We start from the raw sequence: 12919 nt of genomic DNA on the forward strand, positions 1-12919 counted from the left end.
GACATATGCACCCTTATGTTTATCACAGCACTATTTATAATAGTCAAGAAATGGAAGCAACCTGAGTATCCATCAGTAGATGAATGGATAAAGAAGATATGGTAAATATACACAATGGAATACTATTCAGCCATAAGAAGAAAACAAATCCTACCATTTGCAACAACATGGATGGAGCTAGAGGGTATTATGCTCAGTGTAATAAGCCAGGTGGAGAAAGACAAGTACCAGATGATTTCACTCATCTGTACAGCATAAGAACAAAGCAAAAACTGAAGGAACAAAACAGGAGCAGACTCACAAAACCCAAAAATGGACTAACAGTTGCCAAAGAGAAATGGACTGGGGGGTGAGTGGGAAGGGAGGAATAAGGTGCTTATGATTAGCACATGTAACATAGTGGGGGGCACAGGCAATGCAATGTAGCACAGAGAAGCAAGTAGTGACTCTATAGCATCTTACTACACTGATGGACAGTGACTGTAATGGGGTATGTGGACAGGACTTAATAATGGGGGTAACTGGTAACCACAATGTTGCTCATGTGATTGTATATTAAAACCAAAAGAAAAAAATAAAAATAAAAATAAATAAACAAATAAATAAAAGATAAGCAACATTCCAAACATGAAAATTTCTTCTACCACTTAAGAAGCTTTCATTTGATCTCAAGTTTATTTTATAAAGTGGATCAGGAGGCTGGGTATGAAGACTGTGAGGAGACTAGCATTTCTTCTGCACAGCCAGGCCAACTTCCTTATCATCTATCCACCTGCCCATCCTGAGAATACACATTCAACTGGGCAGTGTAGGATGCCTGGCCAATACCAACCAATCAAGCTACAGAAACCCAGCATCATGTCAAAGTTCAGGTCTTAACACTCCAGTCTTGCAATCTGTTCAAGGAGGAGAAGAATTTTAAAACTACCGTATTATGCTGGATTTTAGGTAATGAACCTCCCTGTGACTGAGTTCCCCCAAAAGTGAAGTATTAGACTCAGTGATCTAGTATATGAGAAAGAATGATCTCTCCAAAACTAGATTTAACCCGAAGTAATGTTCTGGTACCTATTTTAAATTTATTTGTACTATTATCCCATACTCCAATAACAGGTTATAAATAGTTCTAATAAACTGTGCTTACTAGGGCAAAAGAAGCATGCTACAGCACACATTAATGCAATCTTAAAAGCTTCTATTACTGACTTCTTCAGAATTTCCTGAACAACAGCAAGCCTCTGCACTAAGGCCTATCATGCTTGAATGCCTGAATCTCTCCGAGATACAAGAACAAGGTTCCCTACCTATGTGGTTAAATCAATGGCAGTAAAAAGCAAAAATCAGCCATTTAATATGTACCCATATTCCACAATGCATAGGAGTAAAGAGAACAAAGAAGGCATGGAAATTAACACTGTATGCCCTTCTAACAAGACAACCATACAATCTGTCATCTAAACCCAGACACTCTGGAGAGCAATACAGGGTGCTATTAATAATGATGCCAAGACAAGAAATGGAAACCAGCCTATCTCAGGGAAACCAGAACATATGGCCATTCTATGTCTAAGTGGTATTTTGAACAACCTCATTAAAATGCTACTAACAAAGGAAACAATGGTGCCAAAGTAAAAAATTCTGCTGCAACTTACATTTTAATGGGAAGAAAACTAGGCTGAGAATTACTGGTCTCAACTGGATTTACTGAATGAATTTAGGTAAGTCACATTCACCTCTCTAGGCCTCTATTTCCTCTATTTCCTTACCTGTGATATGAATTTACTGATTTAATATCTTTTTGAGGTACCTTCTAACTTGAAAATGTATTATATCCTAATGTGCCTTTTTCCCAGGTTCTAAAGATCTCCAAGGAGGCCTCATATAACACTTGTTCCTTTGACTTAAAAGCATAGGTATGGAGGTTCCTTAAAAAACTAAAAATAGAAATACCATTTGACCCAGGAATTCCACTCCTAGGAATTTACCCTAAGAATGCAGGAGTCCAGATTCAAAAACACATATGCACCCCTATGTTTATCGCAGCACTATTTACAATAGCCAAGAAATGGAAGCAACCTAAGTGTCTATCAGTAGATGAATGGATAAAGAAGATGTGGTACATATACACAATGGAATACTATTCAGCTGTAAGAAGAAAACAAATCCTACCATTTGCAACAACATGGATGGAGCTAGAGGGTATTATGCTCAGTGTAATAAGCCAGGTGGAGAAAGACAAGTACCAAATGATTTCACTCATATGTGGAGTATAAGAACAAAGAAAAACTGACAGAACAAAACAGCAGCAGACTCACAGAACCCAAGAATGGACTAACAATTGCCAAAGGGAAAGGGACTGGGGGGTGGGTGGGAAGGGAGGGAGAAGGGGAATAAGGGGCATTACGATTAGCACATGTAACATAGTGGAGGGCACGGGGAAGGCACTATAGCACAGAGAAGACAAGTAGTGACTCTATAGCATCTTACTACGCTGATGGACAGTGACTGTAATGGGGTATGTGGTGAGGACTTGATAATGGGGGAATCTAGTAACCACAGTGTTGTTCCTGTGATCGTATATTAATGATATCAAAAAAAACATGTAACAGCAAAATAAATTTTTAAAAAAATGAAAGCATAGGTAGTAGGAAATGAGAATGCAGAGAAAAAGCTCTAATTTTAACTTCCAAGGTGACTACAACAAATTATAAACCTGATCAATTAAAAATATAAAATTTCAATAGCATGATATATAAATTACATTTCATTCCTATTCCATCTAATTTCATTCACCAGAATAAGGCCGAAAGGATTCTGACAGTTCAGAAGAGTTCAGAATATTGGATAGCTCTGATAAGAACCAGCAGTTCCTTCCAAATCTCATACCTGCTCTTCTCAAAGCATTCTGAAAAATATACCTTTTTTTTTTTAACTCAAGAACTGAATTCTGAACCAGTCAAGATTATATCTCAGTTTTATGAGTCAAGCCAAATATATGCAGAGCACAGGGGACCAGAATTCCCATATGGTTTACAAAATGTCTGAGAAATTAAAAAGGGAAACACACTTTAAAAAATTCAACCTTACCATGCATGTCATGCCAACTAAAACTCTCAACACTACTGTCATTGTCCCCAAGCCCTGGGTGATCAGGCACATCGATGCATAGTACAATGAAGGCATCATTTGGTAAGTGACTTGGGAGGGACTGCCACTTTCTATAACCATTTTAGAAACATTAGCAATAATTCACAATTCCATTTTAAAACTCCTAATACAGAAAATTGAAGGACTCAAGAATAATTTTACAGGAAGAGCTTTATGTCATAGCAGTTCATGAATTTGGTAAAAACAAAAATACGTGCCACCTAGGATTGATTCAGAATGCTGAAAATATCAAGAATTTATTATAAAACAACAGTTCTTCTAGTAAAAAAAAGCTCATCAGACCACCCAACAAAAATGCATAATAAAAAACTCCCCAAAATGAGCAAGTGGGACTACATTAAGCTGAAAAGCTTCTGTACAGCGAAAGACACCATCAATAGAACAAAAAGGAACCCTACAGTATGGGAGAATATATTTGAAAATGACAGATCTGATAAAGGCTTGACGTCCAGAATACATAAAGAGCTCACACGCCTCAACAAACAAAAAACAAATAACCCAATTAAAAAATGGGCAGAGGAACTGAACAGACAGTTCTCCAAAAAAGAAATACAGATGGCCAAGAGACACATGAAAAGATGCTCCACATCGCTAATTATCAGAGAAATGCAAATTAAAACTACAATGAGGTATCACCTCACACCAGTAAGGATAGCTGCCATCCAAAAGACAAACAACAAATGTTGGCGAGGCTGTGGAGAAAGGGGAACCCTCCTACACTGCTGGTGGGAATGTAAATTAGTTCAACCATTGTGGAAAGCAGTATGGAGGTGCATCAAAATGCTCAAAACAGACCTACCATTTGACCCAGGAATTCCACTCCTAGGAATTTACCCTAAGAACGCAGCAATCAAGTTTGAGAAAGACAGATGCACTCCTATGTTTATCGCAGCACTATTTACAATAGCCAAGAATTGGAAGCAACCTAAATGTCCATCTGTAGATGAATGGATAAAGAAGATGTGGTACATATACACAATGGAATACTACTCAGCCATAAGAAGTGGAAAAATCCAACCATTTGCAGCAACATGGATGGAGCTGGAGAGTATTATGCTCAGTGAAATAAGCCAAGCGGAGAAAGAGAAATACCAAATGATTTCACTCATCTGAGGAGTATAGGAACAAAGGAAAAACTGAAGGAACAAAACAGCAGTAGAATTACAGAACCCAAAAATGGACTAACAGGTACCAAAGAGAAAGGAACTGGGGAGGATGGGTGGGCAGGGAGGGATAAGGGGGGGGAAGAAGAAGGGGGGTATTAAGATTAGCATGCATGGGGGGGAGGGAGAAAGGGGAGGGTGGGCTGCACAACACAGAGAGGACAAGTAGTGACTCTACCACATTTTGCTAAGCTGATGGACAGTAACCGTAATGTGGTTGTTAGGGGGGACCTGATATAGGGGAGAGCATAGTAAACATAGCATTCTTCAGGTAAGTGTAGATTAAAAATTTTAAAAAAATAAGAAAGAAAGAAAGAAAAGGGGGATTACTCCTTAACAGGATAAAACTATTGGTAAATCAAAGATCAACGCATGCTTTAAATATCCTTAATGTTGATCACTTAAAAGGGTGTCAGATGATCAGCTATGGAGGTACTCTTTTCTGATAATATTCCTTTCTCTTAATTAAAAAAAAAAAAAAAAAACCAGTTACTGTGTGCTGACCTCCAATGAGTTCTGCACAGTGGTATAGAGGGCATGTCAAAGTGTGGGCAAAGGGTCTGTTTGTTTCTACGCAGAAGATCAAGGCCTAGCTTGGATACCCAGAAAATGAACTAAGATACGATATGAGGAGGAGCTTCCGGCATCAGCACTCTCTGGAGGACTCGTGCCGGGGGATGATCATCAAAAAGCCTCCACAGGGATCCGGACGATGCTGCGGTTGTGGCTGCATCCAGCCCACCGTCTCCTGGACTTGCCATAAGAAGGAGGAGGGAGATGTCTAGGCTGGCATGTGCATACAGTGAGACAACGAATTTGACTGGATCTGTACTGTTGGAACTCAACCAGGAGTTGGGAGGGGTGCAAGTTGTAGCACCCCAAAATCTCATGACTATAGACTATCTATGGTTAAAAGAACATATGGGATGTGAACAGATCCCAGAAATGGGCTGCTTTAATTTGTCTGATGGTTCAAGTACAGTTGGACAATATCCATCATATCATAGATAAATTTTCACAAATGCCTAGGGTGCCTAAATGGTTTTCTTGGCTTCACTGGAGATGGCTGGTAATTATAGATTTGCTTTGTTTATGTCACCGTATTCCTATTATGTTAATATGTGTGTGCAAATTAGTTAGTAGTTTAAAACCTATACATACTTAAGGTACTATACAAGAAGATATGTCAAAGAAATAATCAATCCTCCCAAGTTTCCTTCGTATGCTACATCTATAGCTTTTCTTCTTCCTTCCTAATTACAAACCTTAAATAGAATTCATGCCTCATATCGAATTTACCGAGTATCATAATTCCTCCAGGTGGTAAAGATACCTCGAGACAAGTGCTGGGCATAGAAGCCACAGGGCATAAATCTGCAAAGAAGTAAAAAGCTAACCTTTGCAAACAATATGGCTTCTCTCTCACTTACCAACTTTACATTTCCCTGTATGGCCCCGGAAGATGACTGGTTAGCCAGAGACGGGTAAGATTCCTCAAGGGAGGAACAACCTAAGACAGACACAGTCGCAGGGGGGCCATCAGGTGAGAATTTGGGGATCAACAGAGGTGAGGCTCAGAACCTTACCCCCCCTGCTTTGAGAGAAATCTTCTGCATCCGTGGATGTCTTGCTGCCCTTGTCTAGCCTGGATTAATACTTAGTCCATAGGCACACACCTGATCATCTGATCGCCTTCTTACAGCACTAAACTATGTTTTCTACCTTTATCTTGCATCTACCTACCACTTCAGCATTTTATTAAAAATAAAAATAATAATAATAATAGGAGAAATGTGGGATCAACATATAAATCAAGTACAAAAATCAAATGAATATTCATATTTGACCTGATGGTTTATAGGTCATAATGCGTGATCAAAACCGAAAGTTTCTGTGATGAATGCCCTTGTACTGTTCACCATGTAAGAATTTATTCACTCTGTAAGAATTCGTTCACCATGTAAGAACTTGTTCGTTATGCTTCAGAAGATTGGAGACTGACGAGAATTAGGCTTGAGATGGATTAATGATTGTACATTGAGCATTGACCCCCCTATACTGAATTTTATTGTTGTTAACAACCATTTGATCAATAAATATGAGAGATGCCCTCTCAAAAAAAAAAAAAAAAAAAAACTCCCCAAAGGAGCCCAATGAACTGCCTGCGAGGAAAGAAAACCTTACTATTCAATAGCAAATATCCTCTGGCAATGAGTACTGGGGAAAAGATAAAATCGTACTTTTATACTGTTCCTGAAGGATCGCCATTCCAATCACATTTACAAGTACATATTCACTAATAAAAACATGGTGATGGAAACGAATGAGGCATATTGTAAAGTGTGCCTATTTCCTCTTACAATGAATGCAAAGGCTGAGCTACAACTACTGAGGTGAAATCACTCTATAAAGTAAAAATATTAGCACAAGAAAGCAAAACTGATTAAAAGAGGGTTTTATTAATGAATTTATATTACTAAATGCCACATGTAATATTAAATGAAAGGAGAAAAGGAAGCATTCATTAACTAAACTTATTACAACCGAGAAACAGTGTCCAATTCACCAATGAAGAAAATAATGTCAATGACTGGTTTTCCAAAATTCAATACAGTCTTTGAATATTTACATACCAAGATCCCTTGTTATTTTGATGTTGTGTTGTACTTTCTAAAAAACCAATTTTATTTTAGAATAGCTTTCTACTTACAGAAGAGTGACAAAGCTATCAGAGAGTTCCCATGTGCCCCAAACCCGGTTTCTTCCATGGTTAACATCCTATATTAGCCTGATGTATTAGTTACAACCAATGCAGTGATATTTATAGAGTATTACTAACCAAAGTCCACTCTTCATTAGCACGCCTTTAGTCTTAATGCCCTTTTTTTGGTTCGAGGATCCCATCTGGGCGACCATATTACATTCAGTCCTCACATCCTCTTAAGGCTCCTCTGGACTCACAATTTCTCAGATGGTGCTTGTTTTTGATGACTTTGACATTTTAGAACAGTGCTGGTCAGGAATTTTGTAGATTCACCCTCAACTGCAGTTTATCTGATGTATTCTTCACAATTGGACTGAGATTATTGAGTTTGGGGAGGAGGACCACAGAGGTAAAGTGTCATTCTCATCACATCACAACACATGTACATGCCATCAACAAAGTGTTGCGCTGATGCTGACCTTGGTTTCTTGGCTGAGGTTATTGCAAGGTTTTTGTTTTTTCTTTTTTTTCGCTTCTTGCTGCTCCTTTTCCCTTTCCTATTCTTTTCCTTTCCCCTTCCCTTCCCTCCTCCCTACCCTGTCTCTCTTTTTCTAGCCCTTGCTTGCTTCCTGCCCAGCCCTGGATTCAACTACCTCTCCAGGAAGCACTGGTTCCTTCTTCTGGAGAATGTCATTAGAAACCAAGACACATGTACGAGGTATGCTTGTTGCAACTGTGGTGCCCTCGCTTCTTGGCCCTGGCTGCTGACAGAGCACAAAAACCTATGTATGTATGTACACACAGATATGTAACTATTTCCACATATCCATCTGAATCGACATTAAGCTAACCATGACTTCAAGGGTCTCTGGTTCTAATCCAGCACCACATGAATCGTTTCGGCCATACTTATCTGTAATCTCCCACTCCAACAGTGGGCAACTAGGCTTCCATTTCCCATCCATTTTAACACAAGGACAAAAACTACGATGACAAAAAAAAAACAAATTATGCTAAGCTACAGATGGGAGGAGTAGAGAAAAGTCTTCTGAAATAAGTTAGGGAGAAACTTCAGCATATTCATAATAGAGAAATATTTAAGGTCCACATATCAGTACAAATAAAATAGTACAGAAAAGTACACTTCGAAAATACTGTCTTCTAATACTCAAGCATAAAGAAACAATTCTATTAAAAAAAAAACATTTTTAAGAAATTGCCATTAGATGTAACAAATGGGTTGGCTTGTTGTTTTTCTTTTCAATGTCTAAGGAGGATTCAAAATCACACAATATTGTCAGCTATTAATAACATGGTACTTTTAAAGACTCCAAAAAACTGAGCAGAGTAACTTCCAAAGTGGGGAGGATGTCTGTATGCACTACAAGACCCATCAATAGCACTCTTATCCCTGTTAAGGAGAAATAAAGCAAGATAATGAGCAAATATTCCCAAGGATCAAAGAATTCCTAGTTCTGTGTTTGTGATTTTCTGCCTAAGGCCAAGAGATTTTTATTTACTATGTTGGTAAATGTCAGTTTGATGATGGAATATTTTGTTCTTTGGCATAAGGTGGAAAGGTACATTGTTTTTCATCAACACGCACATTTTCTCTCATCAGTTTGTGGACCCATTTGTCTCAGCGCTTTCTAGGTAATCTGTCCCTTTCTCTCCCTGACATCTGCTTCTCTATCACTTCTTCAACAGCTCCCAGACGTCCTTATCTCCTCTTTCCCTGCAGCAATGGCCAAGTGTGCTTGGCAAACAGGTGCACTGAAGTACAATGAGCTCTGGAATGGCCACATACATTCTTACCTTCTCTTGGGCTAGAGATACAGGCAAAAGCATAGAGCCCCCACATCTGTACTAATTAGATGTAAGTCAGTAAAACCAAGCCATTTCCTACCTTCCACTGGACTCACTGCCTTGGCATATCTCAGGGTGCCCTGCCCCTACCCTGCTGCCCTTACCCCTCAGTGTACGGCAGCCTGCTCTGTGGCCAGCTGGAAGGCTGGAAGCAGCAGGGAGCAGCCCCCGACCAAATGACTGACCCTCTTGCCCCATGGGTGGGATAACTCAGGTGAGCAGTTTAAACCAGTGCCCACTTCCCGGGAGGATTAAACTTCAGTTGCTCACAGTGATGCCTGGGTTGGTAACATGCCCCATAAATGCTTTCTTCCCTTCTCTGTCTCACTTCCCCACTCTCTACAGTGGTTCATTCACCTTCCAAATTAATCCACGTCCACTTAGATACTTGTCTCAGGGTCTACTTCTCAGGAAACCCAGCTATTTTAAGGACTGCACACCTCCATCTTCCAGGACCATGATAAGCCAGCCAGCCTGGCCATAGCAGCACAGTGGGTCAGGTGAACTTGGGCTGTAACATAACCTGGGTTCAAATCCTGATACGGCCTCATCCTATGTGTGCAGCCCTAAGAAACTTACTTCACTCCTGTGACCTTTCACTTCCACATCTCTAAAATAGGTTGAACTGTGAAATAAATGGCATAACACATGTACTACTCTCAGCATTCAAAAAACATTTCTAGAAATCACGCCTCTTCCTGTCTACAGTAACAAGATTTTGCCAATATAACTTTACTATTTAATCAATATAACTTTGCTGTTCCAGACTTGTTCAGAAAGATAAAAGTTGTAAATAACTTTATTGCTTAGTCCAAAAACTTCCTAAAAGACCCATCAGCTTTTCAGTATAAAGCATTGCAGCCCAGGACTCTGAACCCCCCCCCACTCAAAATCCTCATCCGACTGAATCCACCAACTCTGAACTATTAGGTTTACCTAATCCTCATCAAGACCTGCAGAAGAGGCCGGTCTGAAACCAAACTTCCAAATCTCAAGACACAGCTCAACTCTGCCCTCTCGGCTGCGAGGCTACTCTGCTGACAGAGGTCGTGTTTCTCCAGCCCTTCAATAGGCAATAAACTCAGCTTGGTCTTAGCAACAGGCTGCTGGCGCCAGGATTTGATATTCCTCAGATGGTATCACACTGGCACTTTCTCTCTTAAGACTTCCCCATCATTCTCCAATTTACTCAGAAGTTAAGAAAGGCTGAAATTTTCTAACAAATGCTAATCCAAAGCACTGCACGGTTGTTTTTGTTGTTGTTGTTCTCTTGCTCTTAAGATTTCTGGATAGCTCTTCCAAAACTGATGGAAAAGTGAAGAAACGGTGTACCAAAATATATCACGTGCCTGGCCAATCGTTAATTAGCCTTTGTGTCAAAGTGTCTGGTGTTCTGTGCTCAGGTCTGTGCTGGACACAAAGATGCTGCTACTAACTTTAGCATCAGAGAAGAGGTGATTGTTTTTGTCAGGAATTGTGAAAAGTTAAGATGTATTCATTCACACCTTATCTGACTCAGGTCCTTAATGTGACTGACACTAGCATCTGCAAGAAGGTTCACAGAGGTTACCAGGCAGGGAAATTAGCTGGTCTTTGTGAGTACTCAAATCCCAGTCCTTGGCACCCGTTCCCTAATGCACCAAAGCAGACAGGGCCAGGTGGGGTTGGTCCTCAGCGGACTGACTGAAGTAAATGAAAGCCGTAGTCACCATCTCATGCCGCCCCTGGCCACCACTGCTTTTGGTCAGTAAATCTAAGCATAAACCATTCCTTCAGAAAACCTCCTAGTGAAAACAAACTTCTTTGATTATAAGCAATGACTCTTTTCAACAACTTTTAGCAATTTCAAGCCTACCAAAAATGACTCTTATACCCTTCACCCAGATTTTCTAATTATACTTTGCCACATTTGTTTTATCACTCCATCTGTGTGTGTGTGTGTGTATGTTTAATCACTGAGAGTAAGCTGCAGCCACCATGCCTCTTTAACCCTTCAGTGTGCGTTTTGTAAAAACAAGTACATTCACTTACATAGCCCACATAGAATTATCAAAATCAAAACTTTGAATATTGATATATTATCTAGTTTACAGACCTTATTCAAATTTCTCCAGTTCCAAATAACAATGTCTCTTTTTAATTTCTTTTCCCTAGAACTAAAGCATACAAGTATTTTTTTGGAAATAGTGACCTAAAGATTCTTTCAAAGAAAAGCATGACTACTGTTCATCTCTGCATAAAGATAAGCTTTCCACTCAGGGGCATAAGCAAAAGCATCATTTCTCATAACTCAATAAATGCAGTTATTTCTGTTTGCCAAGGCCCAGGAAATAAATGCTCTCTTTTTGACTAAGGAGAACAATAAGTTAATTTACAGAAATTTGGATAGGTCTCTTGAACTCCCGGAAATCATTTAGCAAGAAGTTGTACAAAAATCTAAAATTCTTATCAATTTGTTTATCCTCTATCTTCCGACTGACAAGAGTGAATCAATATAATATTAGCAAATCAAATTCTAAAAGCAGTATTTACTTAGAAGTTTCATCTTAATAATTATTTGGACTGGATATACCTATTCGATCTTAAGATGATTCTTAATTGTCAGTCTGCTATATTCTGTAAATTTAAATACTGCTCTAACACAAAGAAAACCAACATCTTTATTATTCAACATTATATTAGTAAGATCTACATTCTGTATTGCAGCATGACTGCATGAATTCAAAAATAATTCACAGTATATATGCACTTCACATTAGACCTAAAATGGCATAATTTTTCTCTTAAAAAGAGGACCAAAATTTAGAGCTTTAAAATGAAACAACAAAACTATCATAAAAAGAAAAAATGAGAAAATATTTATACAAAATTGAAAGGGATGGAGATAGGAACACTTCAATATACAAGGAATAAATATAATTCTAGGTTGATTCACGATCTCAACGGACAAGTGATAAAAGAACACAGATAATATACCAACTATTACACTTATCAAAAGCAATGAGATCACAGAATTTTAGATTAGAAAAGATCTCTACAAAGTCACTAAGTGCAGTACCCCATCTCCTTTCCCTCTGATGCCTGAACATTATGGAAAACAAAAGTTGGACCAGATTACAAATAAAGATCGCTTATCTCTGATATGCTATGAGCAGTCTAAAAGCATTTGGTTGTGAAGGGTCCCTCCTCACTTTGAATTCTTTTCCTGATTTAATTACCCGAGTCAACTGTGCGTCTCTTTTGCCTCCTTAGGTTTTGGAGTCACTGAACAACTCTGGCAATGAGCGACGGACCACTAAACTTTGTGACAGCCTTCTGCCAAGTTACCACCAACCAGTATTATGCTCTACATTATCAATTTCTAACTAGGGGATGAAATTATGTTTGAAGTGAGTCAGAGACTTTATTACTATTCAGATACTACATTTCAAAAATCTAAGATAACACTAATGGCAAGATGAACCATGTCACTAAGAGGAGAAAAACTGAGATCAATTTAACTATGATATAAACTTCTTTTTCACTTAGAATTTTTAATCTTCACATACCCAGAAAATTGTTTTAAATATATGTAGACATATGATTTCATCCTATACTATTGCTGGGCGTATATAAAAAAAACGGAAATAAATTGGTTAAAGTATTCCTAAAATGTCTTCAGCAATGGAGCCCAATTCTTCTTAACTGTGCTGACTCAGTATCTATGATGTCTGAGGTTTCCCTCATAAAGTCATCTTCCATACGACCAGGGGCAAGGAAGATGCAGCATTTCTCAAAGTACCTGTCTGCTGTGCCCAGGAATTTCAGCAAAGGCACTGATACCCACCCATTCAGCAAACTGAACCCCTAACATTCTTTCATCAATCAATCATGTGTGCTTCAGAGATAAGCAGCTTCTGCTCAAAGACAGCAGAAAGCCTCTGACAAATTGGTGTTTGACACCTGAACATTAGTTTTTTGCAACATGAGAATCAGTCAGGCTAACTGTTACTACTTTGAAAGTTCTTCCATTTGTTCC

General features: G+C 38.8%; 1 protein-coding gene across 2 annotated transcripts in view; it reads right to left on the reverse strand.

Moving 5' to 3' along the window:
- The window catches only part of RAD18 (RAD18 E3 ubiquitin protein ligase), a 156367-nt gene that overhangs the window by 32990 nt on the left and 110458 nt on the right, over positions 1-12919 (reverse strand). Inside the window, exon 12 of one of the 2 annotated variants that reach the window (XM_073230968.1) lies at positions 6027-8019. The exons of the other annotated variant lie outside the window; for it this stretch is intronic. Coding sequence (XP_073087069.1) covers positions 7848-8019 — 172 coding nt within the window. The 3' untranslated portion in view covers positions 6027-7847. Of the gene's footprint in view, positions 1-6026; positions 8020-12919 lie in introns of those variants that run through there. 2 annotated transcript variants of the gene reach the window in all.

This window comes from Manis javanica, chromosome 3 (genome assembly GCF_040802235.1).
Source record: "Manis javanica isolate MJ-LG chromosome 3, MJ_LKY, whole genome shotgun sequence".
Classification (NCBI taxonomy): Eukaryota; Metazoa; Chordata; class Mammalia; order Pholidota; family Manidae; genus Manis; species Manis javanica.